Source organism: Pteropus vampyrus, unplaced genomic scaffold (genome assembly GCF_000151845.1).
Source record: "Pteropus vampyrus isolate Shadow unplaced genomic scaffold, Pvam_2.0 Scaffold125, whole genome shotgun sequence".
Taxonomy (NCBI): Eukaryota; Metazoa; Chordata; class Mammalia; order Chiroptera; family Pteropodidae; genus Pteropus; species Pteropus vampyrus.
In genome coordinates, this window is record NW_011888906.1 from 2,319,788 (window position 1) to 2,344,540 (window position 24,753).

The following is a 24,753-nucleotide window of genomic DNA, read 5'->3' on the forward strand; positions in this document are numbered from 1 at the left end:
GAGGGTCCTTTTGATGCTGCAGGCACTTATGAGTTCAGTGAGGTTAAAAAAGATGGGAAAATGTTCGATTGTGGGATAAGCGTGCATTCCCAAAGCCAACCTCCAGGACGAGAACTTGGGCACTTGGAACTTGAGAAAAGTAATGAACATGTCTCCTTGAGATAAAGGGATTGCCCTAGGCTCTTGCCTAGCTCCAATTTTTAGTGGTAATGAAGGGGCACTGGAACCAAGGCCAGAGGGAAACTTTATAAATTTATATGCTGGCCTTAGAAGGGACTCTTGGCTAGCGCTAAGGCTGTCTTTTGTTCTGGGGACATTCTGTAGTACTGATGTAGTACTGACATTCCTGGGTAGAACCTCTTGTTCCGTTCTGTGCCCTAGTCCAGCCATACAACATATCTTTGAGATTCTATATTTGGAACATGGGTGATTTTAACTGATAAAGGTGGTACTTTTAAATCTGATGAGTATTTTCAACATCTCTGTCATGTGCCTAATTACTTGCTTATCCAGTGCCTACTATGTATTGGAGCCTGTGCCAGGGGCTGGAGCCACAGGTAAAATGCATGATCCTTGCCTGCTCTTCAGAGTTGACAGTCTGCTGGTGGGAAGCAGTCAGGAGGTTGCAACAGGTAGTGGGTGATGGGCTGAAGAAAGTAAGCCTCAGGAGTGGTGGTGATCTTTGAGCTGGGTCCGGGAGGCTGAGTGGGGCTTGCCAGGCCAGATGATAGGGACAAGCCGAGAAGCGTGAAAGGACCTTGGAGGACAGCCAAGTTCCTCACAGCTGGAGCAGAGAGTTCGTGAGGGTTAATGGTAGAAGAGGAGGCTGATGGGGGAGAAGGGCTAGATCGTCAAGAGCTTTGCACACTACTTCAAGGAGTAGTGGGGAGCCATCAAAGGTTTAGAGGGAGGAGAGGAGCAAGATCAGATTGTTGTTACTGAGCAGTACTTCTGGTGGGACCATGAAGGAGGCTGGGTTACAGAGGGGTGTGCTAAGGCAGTGCTGGGCCCGGACCATGGGGGTAGGAAAATAATTTTAGGTAGAATTGACAGGACTTGGTCATTAGATGGCCTGGAAGGATAGCGAGGGTGGGAACAGGAGAGTAGGCAAGGCCAAGGAGAAAAAGGTATAGAAAGAGTTGAAGAAGAGTGAGACTTTTTAGCTTGAGTAGGCAGTGATGTTACCAAATCAGAATAAAGAAGAATAAGCCTGAAGCTAGGGATGGGGAGATGAGTTGGTTTTGAGACTTGCTAACTGTGAGGTCTCAGAGACTATCTCTTTTATTAAAAACAAACAAACAAACAAACATAATGTTTTTTTTTTCCAGGCACTATTCCATATAATCCTGAGGGAGGTGCAGTTATCTCCATTCACTAGTGGTGGAATTGAGGCATAGGGAAGTTTAGCTGCCCCGAAGTCACACAGTGAGGGAATGATGGAGCTGGGACTCAAACTGAGGCACAGCATCTGTTAACCACCACATTCTGCCTTGTGCCATGTGGAGATAAGGAGTCATTTTTGACCACAGGTAGAGGTGTGTGTTGTGTACACAAGAGGGGCTGTGTCACTCTGCCCATATCCTTTAAATCTAGTACCCATGACAGCGAGGACTGTGAAGATGCAGGTCTCATGCTATTTCAGGATGAGATGTGAAGCTGTTCCCTATCTGTGTTGCAATGGCAAAAGCACCTGATGGTATGATTGAGCACTTACAAGGGGTCAATTTCCGTGCTAAGCCCTTAACCTGGATTCCCTCCTTTAACCATCCCAACCCTAGGAAGAGGCCACAGTTAGGGTACCAGGCATAAAGAATATAAGGAACTTGTCCAAGATCATGTAGTCAGTGTGAGACAAAGCTGGGCTCAAGCCCAAGTCTGCCTGGCTCCTGAGCCCATGCCCTTAATCACAGCTCCACATGCCCTCCCTGCCATGAAGATGGATCGGTACTCCACTCATTTTCAACAAGCTCAAGATTTTTCACAGTTTCTTAAGATTTAGACTTTTAGTTCTCACGTTAAGTATCCTATGAACAAGAAAATGACAATGACAGTACTAAATCTATCTTTTTTCAAGAAGTCAGGGTACAAGCACAAGAAAGCATGGTCACTTAGTGAATGGCGGTGTCTAATCCTGGCTTTGTAGCCTGAACTGACAGTTCTGGGATAGTTCTGGTTGTGGCTTGCAATGCGTCTGGCACAGAATAGGTGCTCAGGAGATATTGTGGAAACCTATCATAATGTACTTTTGATCATCGAGCTACATGCACTTGGGGCAGGGGATGGGGAGAGGTAGGAAGGAAGATAATGAAATATTTCATGCAGCAAGTACTTGTCCTGGAGTGGGTGTGACTGGGGACGTGAATCTGCCAGTCCCTCTGCTGGCTCAGTTTCTGTTGCGCCTTTCAAAGTGTGGGCATTCTGCCACACTGAGTGAGGTACACCATTTAAAAGACCACATGATTTATGTACAGCATGGCTTCTGCATACAGTCTGACTGCTGACCTCATGTTCAGCAGAGTTTCACCAACGCTGGAGGAAATACTGACTGTTTTGAACTTTTCGAGAGCCAAGATGTTTGCTTCCAAAGAGATTTTTAGAGTAATTTTGAACTATATCGGATTTTCCCCTTACAGACCTACTCCAGAATCTATCCCTGTACTACTGTATTTGTTTGATGAGTCATTTGGTTCTTTGTTTCTGTTGCCATGTGAATCAGTGTTTGCCTGGGCTCTGGCCCCTACAAATCAGGTCGGAGTGGAAACCTCACTGGAAGAGCTGCGTTCCCTCATGTGGCCATGGACTTCTGCTCTGGCTGTGGGACTGTTCCTGTTTTCTGCATGGGAGTTCATGGGCAAAGCTCATCTCACCGAGGTCCCACACTCCCCAGAGCCATCGTTCTTACCAGCTGCCTATTGCCTATGTGCTTTTGTTCCAAAGAGGCACTTTTGCTGTGACCTCGCCCTTCGGCATCCTTTTGATAACCTGAGCATTAGTAGAAGCCGTCATTGTGTTGACCAAGTGCCCTGCCAGGAGGAGTGGCAGCTGAGGAATCTTTTGGAGGCCCCTGGTGTGCATGTGGACGCATCTGAGTTAAGGCCCTCGTGACGTTGCTCAACCCTCTTCTGGGTTAGAATAGAACCTGAGCAGTGCGATCAGTTCCTGTTCTGGATGCTCATATCAACCCAGGCAGGCTTTCTCAACCTTGCCACGACTGACATCCTAGGCTAGATAATTCTTTTTCACTAGGAGCGATCCTGTATGTTGTGGGGTGCAGAGCGGCATCCCTAGCCCCCCGCCCCCCGACTAGATGCCAGAAGCCTAACCCCCCAAAACAGTCATGACATTCAAAAATGTCTTCTGAATGGAGAATAGGGAACCGTTGCTTAATGGTTACAGAGTTTCTGTTTGAGGTGATGGAAAAGTTTTAGAAACATAACAGTGGTAATGGTTGCACAACAGTGTGAATGTGAGCAATGCCATCGAATTGTACACTGAGAAGTCATTAAAATGGCAAGTTTATGTTATATATATTCTACCACAATTTTAAAAAATGTCAACAGACATTGCACAATGTCTTCTTGAGGGCAAAATCGCCCCTGGTTGAGAATTAGTGGCCTAGAAGTTCTCACTGGTGAATCATTTTAAGATGTAACCCATCAGACTAAGGATGGCTGCTGCTTTTTAGCCCCTCCTTCTGATTTTATGTGTCAGGTTAAAGGTTTCGGAATATTCAGCCATTTCATTTCTTCTTTATAATTGTGGTAGAATATAAACATACATAACAAAAGTTACCAAGTTTTAGATGTACATTAAGTACACCGACATTGATGTGCAGCCGTCACCACCTCCCATCTCCAGTACTTTTTCATCTTCCCAAGCAGAAACTCCATACCTATTGAACAATAATTCCCAAGTCTGTCCTCTTCTCAGCTCCTTTCAACTACCATTCCATTTTCTGTCTTCCATTTCATTCACTTATTTTTTTCACCTAGGAGCCATCATACAGTAGAGAAGCTACAGGACCGTCTTCTGATCCCTTTATGGATATAGGATAAGTTCTCTCAGGAAAAAGAAGTAGCGGGTATACACTGACTTCTTAAAAATCCTTATGCAAATGATGGAAACTCTAGATTGTGATTTGGTGGCAAAAATATGAATACACATATGCAATAGGCTATTTGTTGTAGCACTATTATAGCAAAAGACTGGAAGAGTTCAAACAGCCGTCAGCAGAGGATTGGTGAGTGAACTGACCCTTCTACACAGTAGAATACCCTGCGGCTCTGAGGGAATGAGGACCACGTCTATTATCTGTTATGAAGTGTTTAGAACTGTATTGATCAATGCAGGAGCCATTAGCCACATGCGATAATTTAAATTTATATGAATTAAAATGAAATACAATAAAAAATTAAGTTCCCCTATCACACTAGCCATATTTTTCAATGGCCACTTGTGGCTAGTGGCTGTCATGGACAGCACAGATGCCATCTCAAAAGTCTGTACTGGTGGACAGCACTAGTCTAGACCAATGCGTATCATATGCTATCTTTTATCCACAGGGAGATATGAACACATATAATCCACACATGTATAAACATAATACACATACTTGCTTATATTAAACAAGTATGTTTATACATACACATACTTAATTTATATCTTTTAAATGGCAGAATAAACCAAAAACTAATTGAAATTATCTTAATGGGGAGGGAAAGAAGAAAAAGGAGGGAAGGAACAAGGATGGAATCTAGGTGTCTCTGAGTGTACCTTGATTAATAGAGTAGATTTTGGTACCAGGTAAATGTTTTACATAATTATAAAATAAAAATAACTCAGAATGATAGAATAATAAGCCCTCCCCCCAAAAAACACCTCTTGATACTTTTCCCTCCCTTTCTAAAAGTCCAGCATACCTGCGTACTTCATGCCGGAACAGTACAGAGGAAATGCAGCTCTGTGTGTGGTCAGTCCCTCCACAGGCTGGTGAAAAACTGGCGCCCTCCAGCCCGTCCTTCCTGAAGAGGCATTGTACCACTCTGATGATGGAGGCTCCATCAGCGCTTTAATCTGATACTTAAATTGTTAATTTTATTATAGCCTATGAAATCTAGAGAACACACACAAACAAATTTAGGTTTTGCCATGGAAATTTACTTTTTTGTTTGTTTGTTTTTAAACTCTGAAGATATCATCAAGATAGTTATTTAAAAATTTTTAAAGAAATGCCAAGGAAAGGATTTCTGATCTATTAAAAGATATTGCAAACTGGGAGAAAATATATCTTTTGTTTTTTTTTAGCAAGAGGGTCTCCAGAAGAAGTGGCAGGAGCCCAAGGGAATTGAAGGAAATTGAGTTTGGGTGTCATATGGTCAGCGTGAGGAGTTCAGCAGATAGGCCATGTTGACCAATGTACAGGTTCGCGCGTCTTTGAATGTGCTCAGAACTTTGGTAGAATTCCAAGCATGTTGCACACATGTCCTTGCTTTATGACTGTGGAGGGGATGGGAGGGAAACTGAGGCGCAGTAGGAAGGGGTGATTGACACATATATCCTGCTTCACGCAGAGGAAGAACTGGAATGAGAACTGGAATGACTGACGAGTGGCCCCTTGAGGCTGCTCATGTGCCCAGTCAGGACCCAGACTAGTCCATTGACAGTGTCTGAATCAGACTTCAGAGCCGGAAGGGCTGTGTTGGAGGACACTGAACTCAGGTAGAATGACTTGCCCAAGAATAGTGGCAGAACTGAGACTAAGAATACGACTAGCTGCCACACGAGGGCTTTCTATGTTCCAGGAACTGTCAGATGTTTCCATGGAGTCTCTCGTTGACTGAACCCCCAAACACTACAAGACAGGCAGTGTTATTTGCATATTATAGAAGTTAATAGAACTTATGTAACTTGCTAGATGATACATAGTGCTTGATAGTGGAAGAGCCAGGACCCATGTCCAGGTCTAATTGTACAGCCTGTTCACATAACATCTTTGCTCCCCAAGGTATCCTGATTTAGTCCACTTTGAATTAGTCAGCAGTATCACCTGCAGATGAGAGATGCCCAGTGTCCTAGGGAGTTGCAGTTTCCTTAGTGTTCGCTCTGTGAATTATTGCATGTTAGTAGTCATCCTCTGTGATGGGCTTGATCCCATGTACTTTCTGGAATACTCTACTGATTCTTTCAGGATTTAGTTCAAGCCCAATCTTTTGAAGACTGAACATTATTAGACTTGTGTGGAGTAATATATAGTTAACACTTTCTCACTGTAGCTCTGGCGTCAACACAGGCCTGAGCTGAAATTCCAACTCCTACATTTGCTGAAGTGTGTCACTTTGAATGAGTTACCTGACTTCTCCAAGATTTAGTTTTCTCATCTGTAAATTGAGGATGACAGTTAATGGGTTCTGAAATCTTTAGATATCTCTTTAGAGCATTTATGCAGAAAATATATAGAAATGATTCCAGTTCTACATGAAAAGTAGCGGAAACAGGGTTTGTGCCCTTCCCAGAGATCAAGGATAGCACAGTGATTGCTTCTGTGTAACCATGAAGATCACAGAGTATATATCAGCAAGGGATAGTTGGTAAGTGGGGGAAAGGCTTGGGGTTTTGTCAATTGTCGTGATGATGTGGGACTGGACACAGGTATGGCTGCTCCAGATGTGGCTAGAGAAATGCAGGAAGAGAGTAGGGTAACAGGCAGGACAGAGTTGCAGATGGGTGTTGACCCTGAAGTAGACTCTGAAAAGTTACCACGTACAGAGCTTTCTAGCCCTAAGAAAGCGGGCAGGCTCTGTGCAGCACGGGCTGGGACAGGGCAGTGCTCACAGTGACCATGTGGGCACTTGAAGGGGATGCACATCTTCCTGATGTGTCTCTCCTTTGTCCCTGTATTATTCCTCAGGGAGGGGGCAGTGACTGGTTTCTAAGCCATCTTTCAAGTCCAGGTGTATGTCTAGGGCCCAGCAGTCTGCAGCATGACCTAAGAGATGTATCTAGCCTTGGAAAGCAGTAAATAAGTCATTGCTCAGCTCACTGAAGGGACTCCCCTCAGAGATTTGGGAAGCCCCAGGTCTGGTTCAGCTCTGCAGGGCTTGGTTGTGTGGGGCCTGTAGGGCTGAGGAGGGAGAGTATAGACAGGAAGCACGGTTGGGGTCTTGAAGGAAGGAAGGATTAAAGAAGGACTGATTGCTTCCATGAGTAAGGCTCTTCTTCCTGCAGAAGTATTAAGAGTCCTGCTCCAGTAAGAAAGGAGGGGATGTGGTACAGGGGAAGAAATGCCTCCATCCACCCTCTAAACACCCCAGTGTTCAAATCCAATTATTTTCAGTACACAGGAAAGGTGGAGGCTTTTAAACCAAACAATGAAACCAGTAGCAAATTAGATGCTTACTCACTACCTAGCAAAGCCGTTGTTTATAGAGTTGTTTTATTGAGTGGTTAATCTAAATTCAGTTTGGAAGGTGATTTATACTGTGGGCCCTGCTCCTAGGTCCCTGCCTCTAGCATTTCTTCAACCCTCGCTAACTTGGCCAGCTGGTCTGGGTTCCTTGGTCTCCGTCCCCATGGCACCATGGGTGTACACTCATCAGCCCCATCACACTGTTTCCCCTGGCTTGTCTCTTGTTTCCCTCATTAGACTGGGTTTCTTGAGGATAAGGATTGACCCTGGGTCCTTAATGCCCAACACCATGCCTCATTCTTAGTGGGCTCGCTGAATATTTGAAACAGTAGTGAGAAGCGAGAGAGGTAGGCAGATATCCGTGTGTTCCTCTAGCTTTCTTTTGTGAGCTTCGCTCTCATTCTTATACCTTTGCATGCAGAAACCCTTTATGAAGGTTTTACTGCAACCCCAAAATCAGTTTTGAAGCCTCTCTCTCAAGTTTGTTTCTTTTTCTGAGTTTCTTGTTTGAGTAAACCTGAATCTCCCTCTGCCTCTTCCCACCCTTCTTTCTTTTCCTCTTCCAGCCTATGCAGCCCATTGCTTGGCTTTCCCAAAGCCCTTTTCCCAACTCTGTGACCTCATTGCTTCCATTCTCAAAACCTCTCTCACTGAGTTTTTTCTTTTTGTCTTTAGTCCTCCTGAATGTTTGCTGAGCCTAAAAAGTATCTAAGCACCTACTGTTTTGCAGGCACTTTGGTTACATGGCCCTGTGTTAGAGGAGGTGTGGGGCCAGATCTCCAACCTACCCATACCTCTTCCCAGTATCAGCTCCTTCTGTCCTGTTACAGTCATCACTTTGAATTCATCATACTGTTCTTAAATCTCCTTCCCTCCGCTGCCTGTGTGATACTGATTCCTTGGTTGGCATTCAAGGCCTTCTATGATCTTGCTCATTCACCTGTCTCAGTCATGTCCTGTTGCTCCCTTTCATGCATACTCCACGTTCCAGCCGAATTGGTGCATACCTCATCATTTCCTACCTCTTCCTGTCATCTCATGGCTTCCTGCCAGAATGCCCTCCCCTTCACTTCACTCCTGTTCAAATTTTGTCCTTATTTGTGATTCAGCTCAAATGCCATCTCCTTCAGGAACCCTTCTCTGACCTTTGGTAAACAGTGAGCGCCTATAGTGTGTCCACCACTGCAGGGAAGATGCCTCACTGCCTCCCTACCTCCCTACACGATCCTCTTGTTTAATTGCCTCTTACAGTATGTATCATTTTGCTTCTCTGCATCCCACATCCTCTCTTTGCAGATAAGTTGAGTCTAGGTCAAATTCTTTATAACTACCTTTCTACCTAGTACTAGGGTTCAGCCCACAGTAGACTCTGAAGAGGTGCTAGCTGCATAATTGAACATCATTATCATGCCTAAGTCCTTTCCATGCTTTGTCTCATTTAATCCTCACAACAGCCCTTTGACGTAGATGCTATTATTATCCATATCTTCCAGAGGAGGAAACAGGCTCATAGACGTTAAGCAGTTTGCTCAGGGTCACATAGCTGGTAAGCCACAGAGCTTGGGACCTGTTTACCCAGGCTTTTCTGCCTTTTAGCCACTGTGATATATGACCTGAATGAATGGGATAGATAGAACTCAAAGTAGGATGTGTAAAACCCAAGTAGGATGTGTAAAACCCATTGGAGGATATAAACTTCTGAAGATGCCACCAATTTAGAAAGAACACTTTTTATTTTTTAAATCATTGTGCCTAGTGGGTTTCTCTGTTCCCTTTACCAAGAATAGCTCACAGCTGAGGCTTCATCAATATTGGGAAGGGAGAAAAGAGGACAGGCAGCCAAAGAGATAAATTGGTTTTCCCAGACTCCTTCATAGCAGTGACTCCCCAGGAGCTGGCATTTCAAGGCCCCTCGTCCTGATAGACCAGACTGGGGGTATTGGAGAGAGACAGCAAAATTTCCTCTGTCTCTGCATTTCTTCTTTAACCTTCAAATACTTATGGGTAAGTGTGACTTTTAGGTACTGTCCTGGGCCCTCTGGGGCCGTAGAGGTTGAATCAGTTCCATTCAAATGCCTCTACTCCCGTAGATGTGAGATCTGTAAATAAATTACCTTACCATTCAAAAAAAGTTAATGTGATTCTAAGAAATGTGTTTTTACTATTGAGAGGAAGGAGAAGCCCTTACAGCGTCAGACTATGAAAGGGCTCCAAACCTTGGCTTTAGGGATCAGTCTCTGTGGCTAACACCCCCAGCTCTGACTCAGTTTGCAGAGACTTGTTTCTAAGGCTGGATGTTTTGACACTCCCACAGCCATGCCAGGAATTAGCTGAGGGCCACTGTTTAAACCTGCAGAGGGTGTGATTAGAGGCTTCGCGGAGGAACAGCCTCTCTTTAGCAAGGAAAGCTGGGGGCTGGCAGATGCCTCCCTATGTAGAACTGTCCGGACAGTTCAAACTCTGGTCTGGTAAAGCAAATCAATGAACAGATACTTAAGATAGCTTTTGAACTTCATGTAACATGTCATTTAGATCTCCCTACAAACCTATTTTGCAGGTAAGGAAACAAGACATTCGAAATAGCCATTATCTTCCCAAAGACACGTGGCTGAGGCAGCTCATGAACTGTAGTCTAATGTCAAGTGTGGAAAATGTATTAGGCACAAATGGAGCCATGTTTTGGGGGAGAGGATAGGACTGGTCAAACTTCAGGGCAGAATCCTTAGGATGTATTTCGATGTTCTTATTCCTGTGGGCTTGCACTGTGGACAGATACCAAAACATGGTAGAGACCACCTTACATAGCGGGGCTGGTGCTCTGGAAGCCATTACTGGGATCCTGACTTGTGGAAGAAGTAGAACATTACAAATATGTGGTATCAGCGTTAGCAAAGCAGAAGTGGAAGAATCCGCTTGTCTGGTTTGATTGGTTTCAAACCCTGAGTTGGTGGTGGATGGAGTGGGCCTGTGTCGATGGTGCTAAGAAATCGGAGATTATGATCCAAAATCAGATAATAATAAAATTCATAGACTTGGAGAATGTTACACCCAGAAGGGACCTCAGAGGGAATCTAAAGTTTTATTTACTTGTTTTACAGACATAGAAAACTGGAGTCAGTGGGGAAGCAACATGCCTAAGATGACGGTGTGTTAGCCACAGAGCCTAGTCAGCTTGCTAGTCTGAGCTGAGCCTGTAAGATGGGGCTTTTAGTAAAGAAAGAGAAATTGAATGGAACAGGTTCATAGGAGGGCAAGGCAGTTGATTAAAAAACAAATATGTTTTTTAGGAATTTGCCAGTGTGGAGGGGAGCGTCTGAGAGGCATTTGGGGGGAGGGTTAGCTGAGCCAAGTGCAGATTTGTAGGATACAGTACAGTGGCCTGTCTTCAGACATAAAAAAGAGTCCACGTTGAGGGTAAAACCGATATGCAGAAGGAGAAGGAAGTGATGCTGTAGGTGGGGCCCACCTCTGAGATGGGGTCCAGAGTCCAGACGAGGAGCTGTAAGGTGGTGGTGTTGCGGGCTGACAGCTTGCTCTTCCTCTCCCTGACCCTGCAGGTGATCGCGGTGGTGATGGACGTCTTCACAGACATCGACATATTCCGAGACCTGCAGGAAATGTGTCGGAAACAGGGAGTTGCTGTATACATTCTTCTGGACCATTCTCTGCTTTCCCAGTTTTTGGATATGTGCATGGATCTGAAAGTTCATCCTGAGCAGGAAAAGGTTTGTATTCTGGTTTCACCACAGTCAGAAATAGGACCTGTCTACATGGCAGGTGGAAGTGGTATCCCCTTTACAAGAGGGGGAGCCGAGGCCCTGAGCAAAGCAACTTGCCTGAAGTCTCACAGAAGAGAAATGACAGAGTCGAGATTCAAACTTTGGCTTCTCCCTCATGTCATGCTGCCTCCTGTTGGTGGCCAGAGGCTGCCCTGGAAGCTGCCACTTTTGACTGTAGTGCTAGTAAACTCCAATTTTAATCATAAAGACCACCATTTATGAAGCTCTTAACAAATGTTATGAAACTTAATCCTCACAGCAGCCCTATTGGGTAAGTGGCATTCTACCTATGTTTTAGATCACGAAGTGGTGACACAGAGAGCCCAATGTCTACAATTAGAAAGTAGTGGGACTGGGGTTTGATTTCCCATCTGCCATCACTATCACATGCTGCTTCTCATTTCTCATTATTATAAAATTAGACTTTATATTTTCTTTGCTTTGAGCATGAAAGTAATTGAACTTAAGTATTTAAATGTAAGGTTATACAACTCAGCTAGCTCGATCTCTTTAGTGGAAAGAGGCCAGAAAAATAGTCCCACTTATTACACCATTTTTGTAAATTGAGCATTCATCAACTTAGTTCACTATCTGTGAGCACCTACTATGAGCCATGCATTGTTTTGGGTACTGTTCTGGAATTTGGGCTTTGGTCCTATAGGTTACTGCATAGGGGACAAAAAGTTACCACCTTGTTATTAAGCAATTTAGTTTGCTTGCAAAATTTTGGCTATTTAGCTCCTCCTACAGAGTTCTTGTTGGTTGTTTTCCCAAATGAGGAAACCAAAGATTGGGTTTAATTAAGTAGTTTCTAACTTGTCACTAGTGTTATAGAGCAACTCTTGATGGAGGTAGGATTAGAGCTTGGAGACCCAGTGAAACAAGCCAGCCATGTGACCCAACAGTCAAAAAAATGAGATCAGGTGGACCCAAGGAAAATGCAAGTCAGGCATGGAAGAGCGCATTGTCCCTTAGCCAAATGTTCAGTCTGTGATTGCTCACATAGAGCCCAGTGAGGAAATCGAAGGTGTTAGTGTTTAATTTCAAGGCGCTCTTTCTGTAATTGAGGCAGAGTGTTAGCAGCGGGAAAATCACAGAGTTTTGGTCACAACTTTGATCGGGTGATTGGCTCTGATTCATCTACTTGACAGAAATCTAGGAATACTATTTGCTGACTCAGTTGCCCACTGTTGGTTGCTGCCTTTATGGTGTCCAGATTCTCTGTGGGAGAGGTTGAAAGGAGGTCTGTACCTCTGGCCTCACTAATTTTTGTTGTGTTTTAACTCCTTCCTTGGGACGCACCATCTTCCCTGGTTGCTTCCCTCACTCAGGCATGTCTGTTGCTGGTGATCGTGTGCCTTACCCCGTGGGGGCTGACTTCCTCCCAGACCCCGGCTCTGCGGCTCGGGTGTCCTGTCTGGGAACCTTGTGTGCAGGTCTCAGAAGCACTTCGGCCACAATCACAGAGGCCTGCACAACATTCAGATAAGTCCAAAGGCAAAGATGTATGGAATGATGCCTGAATCTGCCCATATGTGGTATTTTTTATGTTCGTTATTATATGTTGATCCTTTGAAGCTCTGCTTAGGAATCATCACCTCCTCCAGGAAGCCCTCCCCTGCCAGCTCCATGCATACCACCACGGAAGTTCTTAGCTTTTTTCCTTTTTAATTTAAATTTCCATTTTGAAAGTGTAAGATTTATAAAGGAGTTACAGAAACAATATAAGGAATTCATGAATACTCTGTCCAAATTCTCTAAATGTTAATTAACGTCTTATCTCTACATATTTGATAATCGAGAAATAAACTTGATGTAATACTATTATCTAATGTAAAGATCTTATAAATTTCACTAATCATTCCATGAAAACCCTGTTTCTTGTCCAGGATCCAATTCAGGACCATAGCTGGCGTTTAGTTGTCATGTCCCCTTAGCTTCCTCTTATCTGGAACCATTCTTCCCTCTTTGTCTTTTACGGTATTGATACTTTTGAAGAATACTAGCTAGTTTTCTGTAGAATTTAGGTTTGTCACATGTTTCCTCATGGTTAAATTCAAATTACGCATTTCGGTAAGAATACCACAGAAGTGATAGTAAGTATGTCTTGTCATAGTTTTTTTGTTTTGCCTTTTGTTTTTATTTTGAAATAATAATAGAGTCACAGAAGTTGCAAAGATAGTACAAAGAAGTTTCCATGTATCCTTCACCCAGTTTCTCCCAATGGTTACATCTTATGTAACTTATAATTGCAAAAGCTGGAAATTGACATTGGTACACTGTGTGTCTATAGTTCTGTGCCATTTTATCAAGTGTACATATGTGTAACCACCACCACCAAGATACAGAACTATTCCATGACCACTAAGATCTCTCTCATGCTACTCCTTTATAGTCTCGTCCACTCCCTTCTCTGTGCCCTGCCCCCACCATCTTTAACCCTGGAAACAACTAATTTGTTTCCCATCTTTATAATCTTATCATTTAGAGAATGTTGTAGTAATGGAACCACATAGTATGTGATCTTTTGAAATTAGCTTTTTCCTGGGTTGGCTTTTTCCTGTCGGCGTAATGCCCTTGAGATTCTTCCAAGTTTGTTCCTTTTTGTTGCTGAGTAGTGTCATATGGTATGAGTGTACCATGGTATGTTTAACCATTCAACTACTGAAGGATATTAGGGCAGTTTTCAATTTTTTACTATTATGAGTAAGATGCTATGAGTATTTGTGCGGATATAGATTTTGCTTCTCTGGATGATGTTAGTCTTGCTACAGTTTTTAATTATTCATTATTTTTCTCTCTTCTAGTCTAGTCCTTGAAGGTCAAGAGCGTGCCTTATATAGCATGCCTTATACCTCTATTGTCTCAAGGCTTGGCAAATAGTAGGGGCTTTTTTGGTGGAATTAATGAGAGTCACAAAAAGCTTAAATATTTTATTCAAATATGTAAGATTTCTAAACTTATTTATCTATTGATCTGCTCCGAAGAATGCAGATTGTCATACCATTGTATATACATTTACGTGTGTCATTTTGCAGAGATAATTATGCATGCACATGCAGTATATAGCGCCAGTGTGTTACCAGTGTACCTTTTTGGTGAATACACATTTGTAGGACATGTGACATTGCTGATTAAGCCACATGTGAAATGGGTGTTTTCTGCTTCAAGTCCCATGTTAGAGAACGCTTGTCCTATGTTCTTGTACTCTGTACCTATTACGGTGTGGGAGTAAGTGAGGATGGGCTGTTATTTATTAGTGATCCTATTAAACAAAAGAGTAAGAGAAATATCAACTTAGCTTCTTATTATTTGTTTGTTTGTTTATTTATTTATTTGTTTTTTATGTATTTATTTTAGGCGAGGCAACCCTTGGTGACCTAACAGGTTGCAAGGACCTTGTCATTTTACAATCCCTTATTTTTTTTATATTTTACACCTACAGCACCTGGTCTTCCTAGGTGTTCTCCCATCCAAGTACTAACCAGGCCTGACCCTGCTTAGCTTCTGAGATCAGACGAGATTGGGCACGTTCAGAGTGGCATGGCTGTAGACTCTCCTTACCTTCTTTAAGCCTTTGTTAAGATATTATTACTAGTGTGTTTTCTTTGATGATTTAATCCCCCACATTTTGTTTCAAAATCATTTCTTAGATTTTGTTGTATAGTATTCCCCCAAAATGAGGCTCCTTTTAGAGCACATGTACACATGAACTAAAGGTATCAAAAATAAATATAAGAAAAAAGCATATTAGAAGATGGACTAAATGCGAAGTAGCATTACTTGAGTCCGAAGAATCATCTGGCTAGTGTACCAGGAGTGTTGTTACTGAGTTGTCTATTTGAGAATTGTAATCTTGTCTTAATCATTTGCTCACTGGATTGTTCATTAATTTTTTTTCCACTCTCCCACCAACAGCTGATGACAGTTCGGACTATTACGGGAAATATATACTATGCGAGGTCAGGAACTAAAATTGTTGGGAAGGTTCATGAGAAGTTCACATTGATTGACGGCATTCGTGTGGCTACAGGCTCCTACAGGTAAGTTTCTCACCCATCCAGGCTTATTAATCTAAACTTTTCAGAAGGAGCATGCTATATAAAAGTAAAAGCTTCCTTTTCCTCTCAATGCAAGGCTCTATGGCCTGGCATTCTGATACTTGTGTGAGTGAGTAGGTTAATCAAAGCCTCCTCCTACAGGGGGTGGTTGCGGTGGGGGTCACTTCCCCTGCTCTGTGGTCCACAAAACTAAAGTGCAGAGGCTGAAATTTGCCTGGAGACCTCACAGTGAGTGAGTCCTAGATTCGAGCCTCAGCCAGGCCTGCAGTGGATGAATTGGGGGTTAACAGTGACAGAAACAGTCTCGAGTCCTGTTCCTTGGGGACTTTGATCCCTCCTTGTCCCTGCTCACTTGAAGGTAAGGGCAGTCATTGGCATGGACGCCAGTGTGGAGGTCAGAGCTGAAGTGTTCAGCTTATACTTAAATCCTTCACCTTGCTTTGAGCCTTGTAATCTAGTGCTTCAGTCTAGAAAGTACTGATCCATGTCCTTTGAAGTTTCACTTTGGCAGTGCTGTGTTGGTGGAGTGCGGGGAAGCTGAGTAGAGGGAGGAGATAACGAGCGGTTAACACCAACCTCTAGAAGTTAAGACGTGTCATTTTTTCTGCTGTGGCTTCGAAGGTAGTGTGTTTTGCCACCTCTGCATTAGATTGTCTGATGGGGTGCATGAGGTGTGTCTGCATGGTTTAAAAAAGAAAAACTCATTTTTGAGGAAACGCACATTCCTGAGTGGTAATTCCGTGTCAGCCTGGGTAAAGGTGGATGTGCAAAGATTTGTGGACGGTGAGGTGGTAAGAGCAAGAAACTCTTGATGCTTTTCTTCTCAAACAGTACAGTCCTTCCTCAGAACGAAATTCAAATTTTTCTTGAGACTTCCTTTCGTAAGTTTTTAAATAATAGGAGGAAGCTAGATTTTCACCCAAAGTATGATTTATTTATATAAGCCAAACTTAGCTCCAAATGGTTTTTGGCTACTCTAAAATATAAAAATGTAAAAACTACCCTGTACAAATCAAATATGCTACCGTTAAGGTTGAGGTTGGTGGCGATGATGAAGGTAGCTTCCATTTGTTGAGGACATTTTATAATCCCAGTCTTGTTTACATGATCTCATTGAGGGTTTCCCAAAGAATCTTCTTTCTCTATCAGTGGGGTGATTGCAAGTGCAGAAAGCTAAGTCAGATGACTTTGTGCAAAATGGAATTTACTGACTCAGGTGACTTTGAAGTGTAGAAGGGTTTTCAGCTCTTACTGATCCAGAGGCCATAAATGTATCAGAACATGGTCTTCCAGTCCTGCTTTTTTCTACTTGGTCTTTCTTCTCAGTCACACTCTCCATTTGAAGGCAGAGGCCCAGGCTTTCTTGTATAACCTTTAATAGCTGTCTCCCAAAGAGAGTCTTTTTCTTTTTAGCAATGGTATCAATTCTTGAAAAATTACTTGGCCCTTGATGGGTCACACGCCCACCCTGGGTAGATCCCCATATCCAAGGGGATAGGGTAGTCTGGCCCTTGATGGGTCACACGCCCACCCTGGGTAGATCCCCATATCCAAGGGGATAGGGTAGTCTGGCCAGCCTGGTCATATGCTCTCCCTGCTTGTGATTCGAGCTTTCTGGGCTAGGGTGGGTGTGGGTTCTGTCACCAGAGGAAGGAGAAGGGATGCTAGACAGGCAAGGACACATGGCCAATATCAGCTCTTTTTGTGCTTCCAGCAACAGCCTCATCGTTAGAGTAACAGTACTGTCTCCTTTGTGAAAATGGCAGTGCTGGAGGAGAGAGCTAGGAGCACTGCACTAGCAATTCTTAAGAACTGAGCCTAGTCTAGGGTCTACTACTAGCTTCCCGTTGTGAAATCACTAGCCAGTTTCCTCAGTAAACTAAAGTTGCTTGTTCTTACCAGCTTCTGTTTGTTTGTTTTTAATCCTTAAGTTTTACATGGACAGATGGCAAATTAAATAGCAGTAACTTGGTCATTCTGTCCGGCCAAGTGGTTGAACACTTTGACCTGGAGTTCCGAATCCTATACGCACAGTCAGAGCCCATAAGCTCCAAACTCCTGTCCAGCTTTCGGATCAGCGGCAAGTTTGACCATCTAGTTGACCGGAAACCACTGTCCAAGGAGCCCACGTTGGGCAATCTGCTGCGGCTGCGGCTGGCCAGGCTCTCGAGCACCCCCAAGAAAGCGGAGCTGGAGTGTGGGGCGCCTGCCAAGGGCAGAGAGGAGGCCAGGCGCCACGACTCCGAGTCCTCCACCATCAGTGAGGAAGACTACTTCAACAGCCACAAGGACACACCAGAGGATGGAAAGATGACCGATGCCGCAACTCAGACAGAGCCAGGAGAGGAGGTGCTAGCCGTGCGCGTGAATGACTCGGGAACACAAACCAGCACCGCCACAGCCAGTGCTGGGACCCAGACCACAGTCGCCACCAGGGCAGCAAGTTCCCAAACTGCGGTTCGAGTCACGTCCGCCACCACCCAGACTGCCGTGGACGAGAATATTCTCTTTTCTCAGGGAATCCAGTCTAAAGAAGGGTCCCCAGTATCAAAGATGTCTGTGTCGAGATCTTCCAGCTTGAAGTCCTCCTCCTCTCTGTCTTCTCAGGGCTCTGTGGCAAGCTCCTTCGGCTCCCAGACTTCCATCAGAGCCACTGACCTCGTCTTTCCCGGGCATTCCAAGTACTGGGGCACCCCCCACTTCGACTCATTTAGAAACTTGAATAAAGAGCGGCAGTTGCACTTCTCTGGTATCAGGTCCCGGCTCAACCATATGCTGGCCATGCTCTCAAGGAGAACATTTCTTACTGAAAACTATCCTGGCTTTAATTCTGGAAATTACAGCAGAGCATCAGTTAATTTGCTGGCTATTAGAGATATCACACTTTATCCCTCCTATCAGTGACTGGTCAGCGTTCAGAGCCTCTGGGTTCAGCCAGGCTTGCGGTAGACCTCACCTCATCAGAGGATACTGCTTTACAAAATGTCTCCTCTCCCTAATTGTTTTTCTTGCACCTGATTTTTAGTCACATGATTTTCTTTGAACTCTATAAACTGTATGTTATTTTATGCTTTTGTTTTATTTTTGTCATATGTAAACCAAGTATTGGGTTTATGGTTTAAACACTATGGGTACAGTTTCTTTGCACAGTTTTAATATTGATATCTCTTGAAGAGAATGTTTAGGGGTTCTCAGGTTAATTCAAGTAAGAGATAAAATATGTTTTGCATTCTAGATTTGTTTGCTCTTCTGTTTTAGAGGTTTGAATCACTCGTTTTTATGATCAAAATCTTGGTTAGAATAAACTTTCTCTTGGTTAGAATAAACTGTCTCTTCTTTAGGATATTGTGTTCTTAATATTCTTAGCATTAACTAAACAAATTTTTAAAAACTGGTGATTGCACAAGAACCTTTTTTTTTTTTTTTTTTTTTTGCTTCCTGGCACTTTTTTCTTTAACTCTGGGGGTGTGCCATAAGTAATGCACCTAATAGTTATTTACGCATTTTTTAAATAGCGTTGGGTAGAGAAGAAGTAGATGATCCAAATTGTAAAAGAGAAAATATTCCCTTAAAAGTTAGAAGACAAAAAGAAGTAGGTGTCAGGGTCATCTCTTCCTTAGCAACATGAATATTGATGTTACTATCTCTGTAGTTTTAATGAGGAAACTTACCAGACAGAAATCGTAGGTCTTTTCATGAGCATGAGCTTCTAGCTTGTCTTTTTTCCAGGAAAAAGCTAGAGCTATTTAGACAGGGACCTAAGTTCCCTGCCTCTTTGTCAAAGAAGGCCTTACTGTACATTCTTAGATTCATCCCTGATATTAACTCTAGAGGCCCCATGGGCTTAATTTCATCAGATGGGTGTATTGACAATGATTCCGCAATCTAATATCCTGGAATAGGGGCAAAGAGGACACTGACAATTATCCCAGATGCCTAGTCCATTGGCAGGCAATGCAACTGGTTTCTACATCCTGCTAATCAGGGTTGCTATGGCTGTGGAATCCTGTTTTTGTCTAGTCTCATTTGCATGGACAGACAAAAGGAGAGTTAAATGATGGCTTCCTACTTCTGATCTGGCTAGAGCAAAAGAGATCTGTAATAGGGGAGAGTGTTGTTGGCCACACAGACCCCTGAGCACACCTGCTGGTTTTAATGTGTGCACCAGGACTCCCTTATGGTCACCAGGTTATTTGTTGGGTTAGTGCTATAATCTGGGCTGTGAAGCAGACCAGACAACTGGTTCATGTCCACTCGTGAACAACTCTGGCCTATGCCTTGGAGAAACATTATTTAAAACCACTAACAGATGTAAATAATTTCCCATGTTATCTATGACCCTCACAACAATATAGTGGTTGGAGAGCTGTTATTCTCAATTTTCAGGTGAAGAAACTGAAGCTCAGGTTAAGTAGCATAGTCAGGGTCACATGGCTGGTAAATGGTGATAAAAATATTTAAACACAGGTTTCCAGATTCTAAGTTCAGCACTCCGTTATATTACTGTTTCTTTATAGAGAGCATGGAGGCATTAGAGGGTGTACCTTGAGAAATGGCAGTTAATGGAATGGTGAATTGAACACATAAATTTAACCTCATGAACAAACGTAGGTATGCTTGAAATTTCAACTCAAACGTGTTCTAAGGAACTATTAATAGACATTCATAAAAAAGGTTCTGTGTTCAGTTTGGGAAATAATGGATCAGATAAATTTAAACAGGATTCTTTATTGCAGGACTACTCAGACTTTTGAATGAAGTAATGATCACACTGACTCTCAGAGCAGGGCGGGTGTATGGCCTATCACAAGCTTACCTGACCATAGAGTCCTCTTTTTGTGGAGCAGAACTCAAATCTATTCTCTGAGAGTATTGTCGGCGATTAGAAATAAGAATAAGAGGTGTATAAAATCCTAAGAAAATGGCCTGGTCTCTCAGAGTAAGCAAAGCTTTTCTGGCACTCATCTAGAGAGTATCACTATAGGGCAGAGTTTCTCAAGGTGAGATCTGAGAACCACCTGCATCAGAGTCAGCTAGGTCCTTGTGTAAAATGTAGATTATTAGCCCATTCCCACGGGAGGGGGAGAGTGGGTGTGGCGATCATTTAGTTCAAAAATATTTGTTGCTATTTCCTAGGAGAGAATTTCCTTATCTGTCTAATGTCAGCCTTGGCCATTACAGAAGAGACTATAAATATTTCAGTATATATCTAAAAGATAACAGCTCACTTTAAAAAAACAACCACATTGCAATGATCATAACTAAACAACTTTGATAAAAATGTCTATCATCAAATAAAATCAATATTCAAATTCAGTTGTCTCATTTTTTTTCCTCCCTGCTGATCTGTTTGAGTTAGAGATCCATATAATTTCAAGGTCAACCAAATCAGACTGCAGGGTCAACATTCTCTTGAAAAACTTAAGGAGTCAACTGAAGAGATGGCTCCTGCACCTCTGCAGGCAGTTCGTTTGGGGGAGTATCTGGGATTTACATGAGACTTAAAGTGATAAGAAAACCTAAAGTATAAGATCATGTAAATGAAAAGTTATGGGAAAGAAACTCAAGGGTGGGAACATAAAATGGAGTTAGCAATGAGCCTGCAAGTGCATGCCACAATGACGACACATTTACTTTGGGTAGGCCACACTTTAAACTTCCCAAGTAGCTGAGGCAGAAAGAGGAACCTGGCCAGACCCACCATTTACAACATTCCTGAGATTCAAGTAAATCCAGGTATAGGAAGAACAATCCTTGGTACTAAGATCAGGTAAGAATTTCGCACAAGGATCTGCTTATTAAAATGATACTGTTAAGTGTTCTGATAAAAAACACAATGACAGATAATCTGGGTATGCCCAAACACTGAATTCCATAAAAGTGGTTGTCCAAACCTATCAATGAGTTTGATGTATTCAGATGTATTGTGTGAGCATGGAATATTGTACCTTAGGTTGAATATGTTTGGATGAGCATTATTATGTTAGGTTCCTTGGTGCCACTTAGAAATATGCCCTTAGGTCTATTTATGCCTGCGAACACTCCATTTCATTCTCAAAAGGGTCCCAGTTAAAGTATACAGTCATCCTATCTAGAGAGCACCTGGCAGACCTCAGGAGCCCCTCCCCAACTCATCCAGTTTCATAGAAGTACATGTTCTTCAGGCCAATGTGAGAGATGCCCCTGGTAGCTGAGTCTCCTTCCTAGTGGATCTCTCCACACCTCTGCACTCCAATCCTTGGAGCTAAATACTTTTGCTTATGCTAATGCATGTGTGAACTTGATCCTTTGTGTGCAAGCCAATAAACCAGACAGGTTTACATATGTTAAAAGTTGCAGAGGGCTGCTGCACCTTAGACTTGATGGAAAAATACCAATATAGTACAATACATAAAAGCAATTCTGCAAAGGACAACCTCTTTTTGGGCTAGGAGACAGCTCTCTCTGATCTAGCTTGAAAGAATAGACCTAAAGGCAGCCAGGATTTTTCTTAGGAAGCTAAGAGTTTTAGAACATGTCTACATGGATGGTGTAACTGACATGTTAATTTTACTTCATTCATTGCTCTCTGATACTCTTACCCTCAGATTTCCCTCTGAGGAATCATTTTGTTACCAATTCAATCCCTGTGATTCTGGTAAAGCCGACCACACCTGACTTGGGGTGCAGCGTGATCTCAATGTAAGCCAGTCAGTACATCATATTCGCTGGCCCTCGTGACTGATTCAGAGATGGATACATAGCCAGATGCTTTTGCCATGGATTTCTGGAAAGAGGCTTGAAACTGAGAGGTTGTGGTGGCTGAGCTGACATGGTCATCTAGTTGCCACATGACACCTGGGTCAGTAGACTAAGGCCAAATGATATGATCAGAAATGAGCCCTGAATATGTCATATGTGTCCTGATGCAGCTGTGTCTCAAGTCAGAACTACTCCTGGACTTTATGAGCCTTTTGCTTAAGCGAGATGGATTTTCTATTGCTTGTTACACAAAAGCCTTAACTAGTACAAAGATGATAACTCCTAAATCCTAGTGTCTCCCAAACATGGCCAAGATGGTTGGACTGGAAATATTTCAGAGCAGAAAGTACCTGTTAACTACCATAGGTACAGAAAAACTACCATGTACCATTGAAACATGATTTTGAGGAGTATCTTTCTGGAAAACGTTATTCAGAAGTTGCAAAATGTAATCCTATGTAACAAAATGATCAAAATGAATCATTGGCAATGAGCTAAATAAATTCTGGATGCCCTCTCAAGGAATAACGGTTTTAATTTTAGAGTTGTTATTTTAGGCCATTCTTTCTGGAAATAGTTAATTAGGAAGGATAAGATAGTCTACTAAGACCATTTCTAATTTTCGACAGTAAAACCACACCGTCAACATCTAGGTTATTACTTAGGTCTTTTCTCCAAGAGATGTTGTAAGCAAAACAACCCGTTAGGGACAGTTGGGCTTTGAGAACTTTTAGGACAGATAAACTAATTCTGATCTAGGGGAGCTAAGCTCTATTGGCTTTAAATGGTCCATGTGGTTGAAAAAATATTGGCCTGGGAATTAGAAAGCCTGACTTCTAGTTTCAGTTCTGATGCAAAATTAGCTCATTGATTCTGACCAAGTAAGTCTTTTTAACCTCTATAGGCCTGGGTTTTTTTTTAAACAGTATTTAGACTAGACACTGACTAACGTCTCTTCAGCTTTAATCTCCTGTCTCTTTGTAAATAGGAAGACTTCTTAATATAAATCATGAGCAATGTATAAAATACAGAAATAATAAAAAGTGGTACTTATTTAATTTTCCCTTGTATTCATGTATAAACCCTGTTTTCCATACTTGGGTCTTTAGAGAAAATAAGACAAAAATAAAACAAGGAAGGATCAATGCTATGAAAACTAAAAATAAGTATAAAACATGGAGAGTTCACATATACATTACTCAACAGGCACTTTGTTATTGCGCTGGGAACATGAATGTGACGTGGTCCTTGTCCTCAAGAAGCTTCCAGTATAATAGTGGAGGGAGATTAACTACAGTTCAACTAAGTAAATGTTATCACAAAAGTGAGCACACAGATTCTGAGTCTCCAGAGGTGGGGATGCTTAAGCCAGATAGTGAGTTTAGAGAATTCTTAGAGCTGACCCTTAAGAAGATAATTTAAAGGATGGATGGAGAATTCTAGGTGGAGGGATTATAATGTATTGAACTCTATTTTCATTATTATTAAGCCAGATAGTGAGTTTAGAGAATTCTTAGAGCTGACCCTTATGAAGATAATTTAAAGGATGGATGGAGAATTCTAGGTGGAGGGATTATAATGTATTGAACTTTATTTTCATTATTATGGAAATAAAGAATATTTGTAAAATGAATACATGCATGTAAATTTAGATTTTTTTCCCCTAGTGGATTTGCTCTATTTGAGTTAAGGAGAGCTAACGTTCATTGAATACCTGTTATGCCTTACTTACACTGTTAGGCATTTTACATGTTTTTTTATACAGCCTTTTAAAATATTAGATGACAGCCAGGAAATAGCAGTTAGGATTCCAAATCATGTTTGTTTCTAAAAACCCTTATCTTTCCATGACTGTCATTTCTCTCAAAGAATGCAAATTTTCTTCACAGCTCTAAAAATGCATAGATTCTGAAGGCTCTCACTTCCTTCCATTCCAATTAGTTGCATATCCATAAAATAGTTCCCCTACTTGAGATTATTAGCTCTCCTCTGGATTAGTGGAAACTTTCTCAAGCTTGTTAATCAAAAGAATCATCTGTAAATTTTCTTAAAATGCAGGTTCCCAAGCCATGCCCCCGGAGATTCTGATGCAAGATTGGACTGGGGCCTAGTATCTGTATTTTTAACAAGTATTTAATCATATGAGCAGCCACAATGGAGGAAACACTGGGTTAGTGTCCTAGCCTAACTGATCTACCCATTTCTAAGTCTCTTATTTCAACTCTTTTTTTCCCTGTTTTTCACCTTTACTCTCAAGGCTCCTGAAGACTTCCATACCATTTACTATTGTTTTATTTACTGATCGTAATAAATACTACCGTATATCGAATCGAACATTTACTTACTATTCACTGCCAGTTTACTGAATCGGCAAACTCACAAGATAGTTACTATTATTATACCCCAATATGAAAGTATAGAGAATAGAGTAAAGCTAAGATAGCTTGTAACATAATCAGCATTCAGCTATTAACTTGAAATGCACTGCCTCCGTGCCCACCGCGTGCCAGCAATCCTTTCCCAAAGCTCGCCCATCCTGGAGTGTGCGGCCACCATGGAAGCCACACTACATTCCTACAAAAGAACTTGGAACCGGGATCTAGCCCCCTCCAAAAGAGAGATGAAAAATGCGCCCCTGCCTCCGGTGTGGCTGGGAGGTCACGTGGACCTGAGGGCGGGGCCGGAACGCTCGCTAAAGAAGAGCAGTAGGTCACGTGAAGCAGAGGGGGCGGTGGCCACGGGGGCGTGGCCGTAACGCCGCGCGAAA

At 42.5% G+C, this 24,753-nt stretch overlaps 1 protein-coding gene and 1 pseudogene across 1 annotated transcript in view; one reads left to right on the plus strand and one right to left on the minus strand.

The window, feature by feature from the left end:
* Window positions 1-20,561, plus strand: part of FAM83D (family with sequence similarity 83 member D) — a 22,178-nt gene extending 1,617 nt beyond the window's left edge. Inside the window, exons 2-5 of the mRNA XM_011366604.2 lie at window positions 998-1,022; window positions 10,905-11,130; window positions 15,103-15,227; window positions 17,177-20,561. Coding sequence (XP_011364906.1) covers window positions 998-1,022; window positions 10,905-11,130; window positions 15,103-15,227; window positions 17,177-18,149 — 1,349 coding nt within the window. The 3' untranslated portion in view covers window positions 18,150-20,561. The remainder of the gene's footprint in view (window positions 1-997; window positions 1,023-10,904; window positions 11,131-15,102; window positions 15,228-17,176) is intronic.
* On the minus strand, window positions 14,621-14,739 carry LOC111743981 (annotated as a pseudogene).
* Window positions 20,562-24,753: the final 4,192 nt, after the last annotated feature.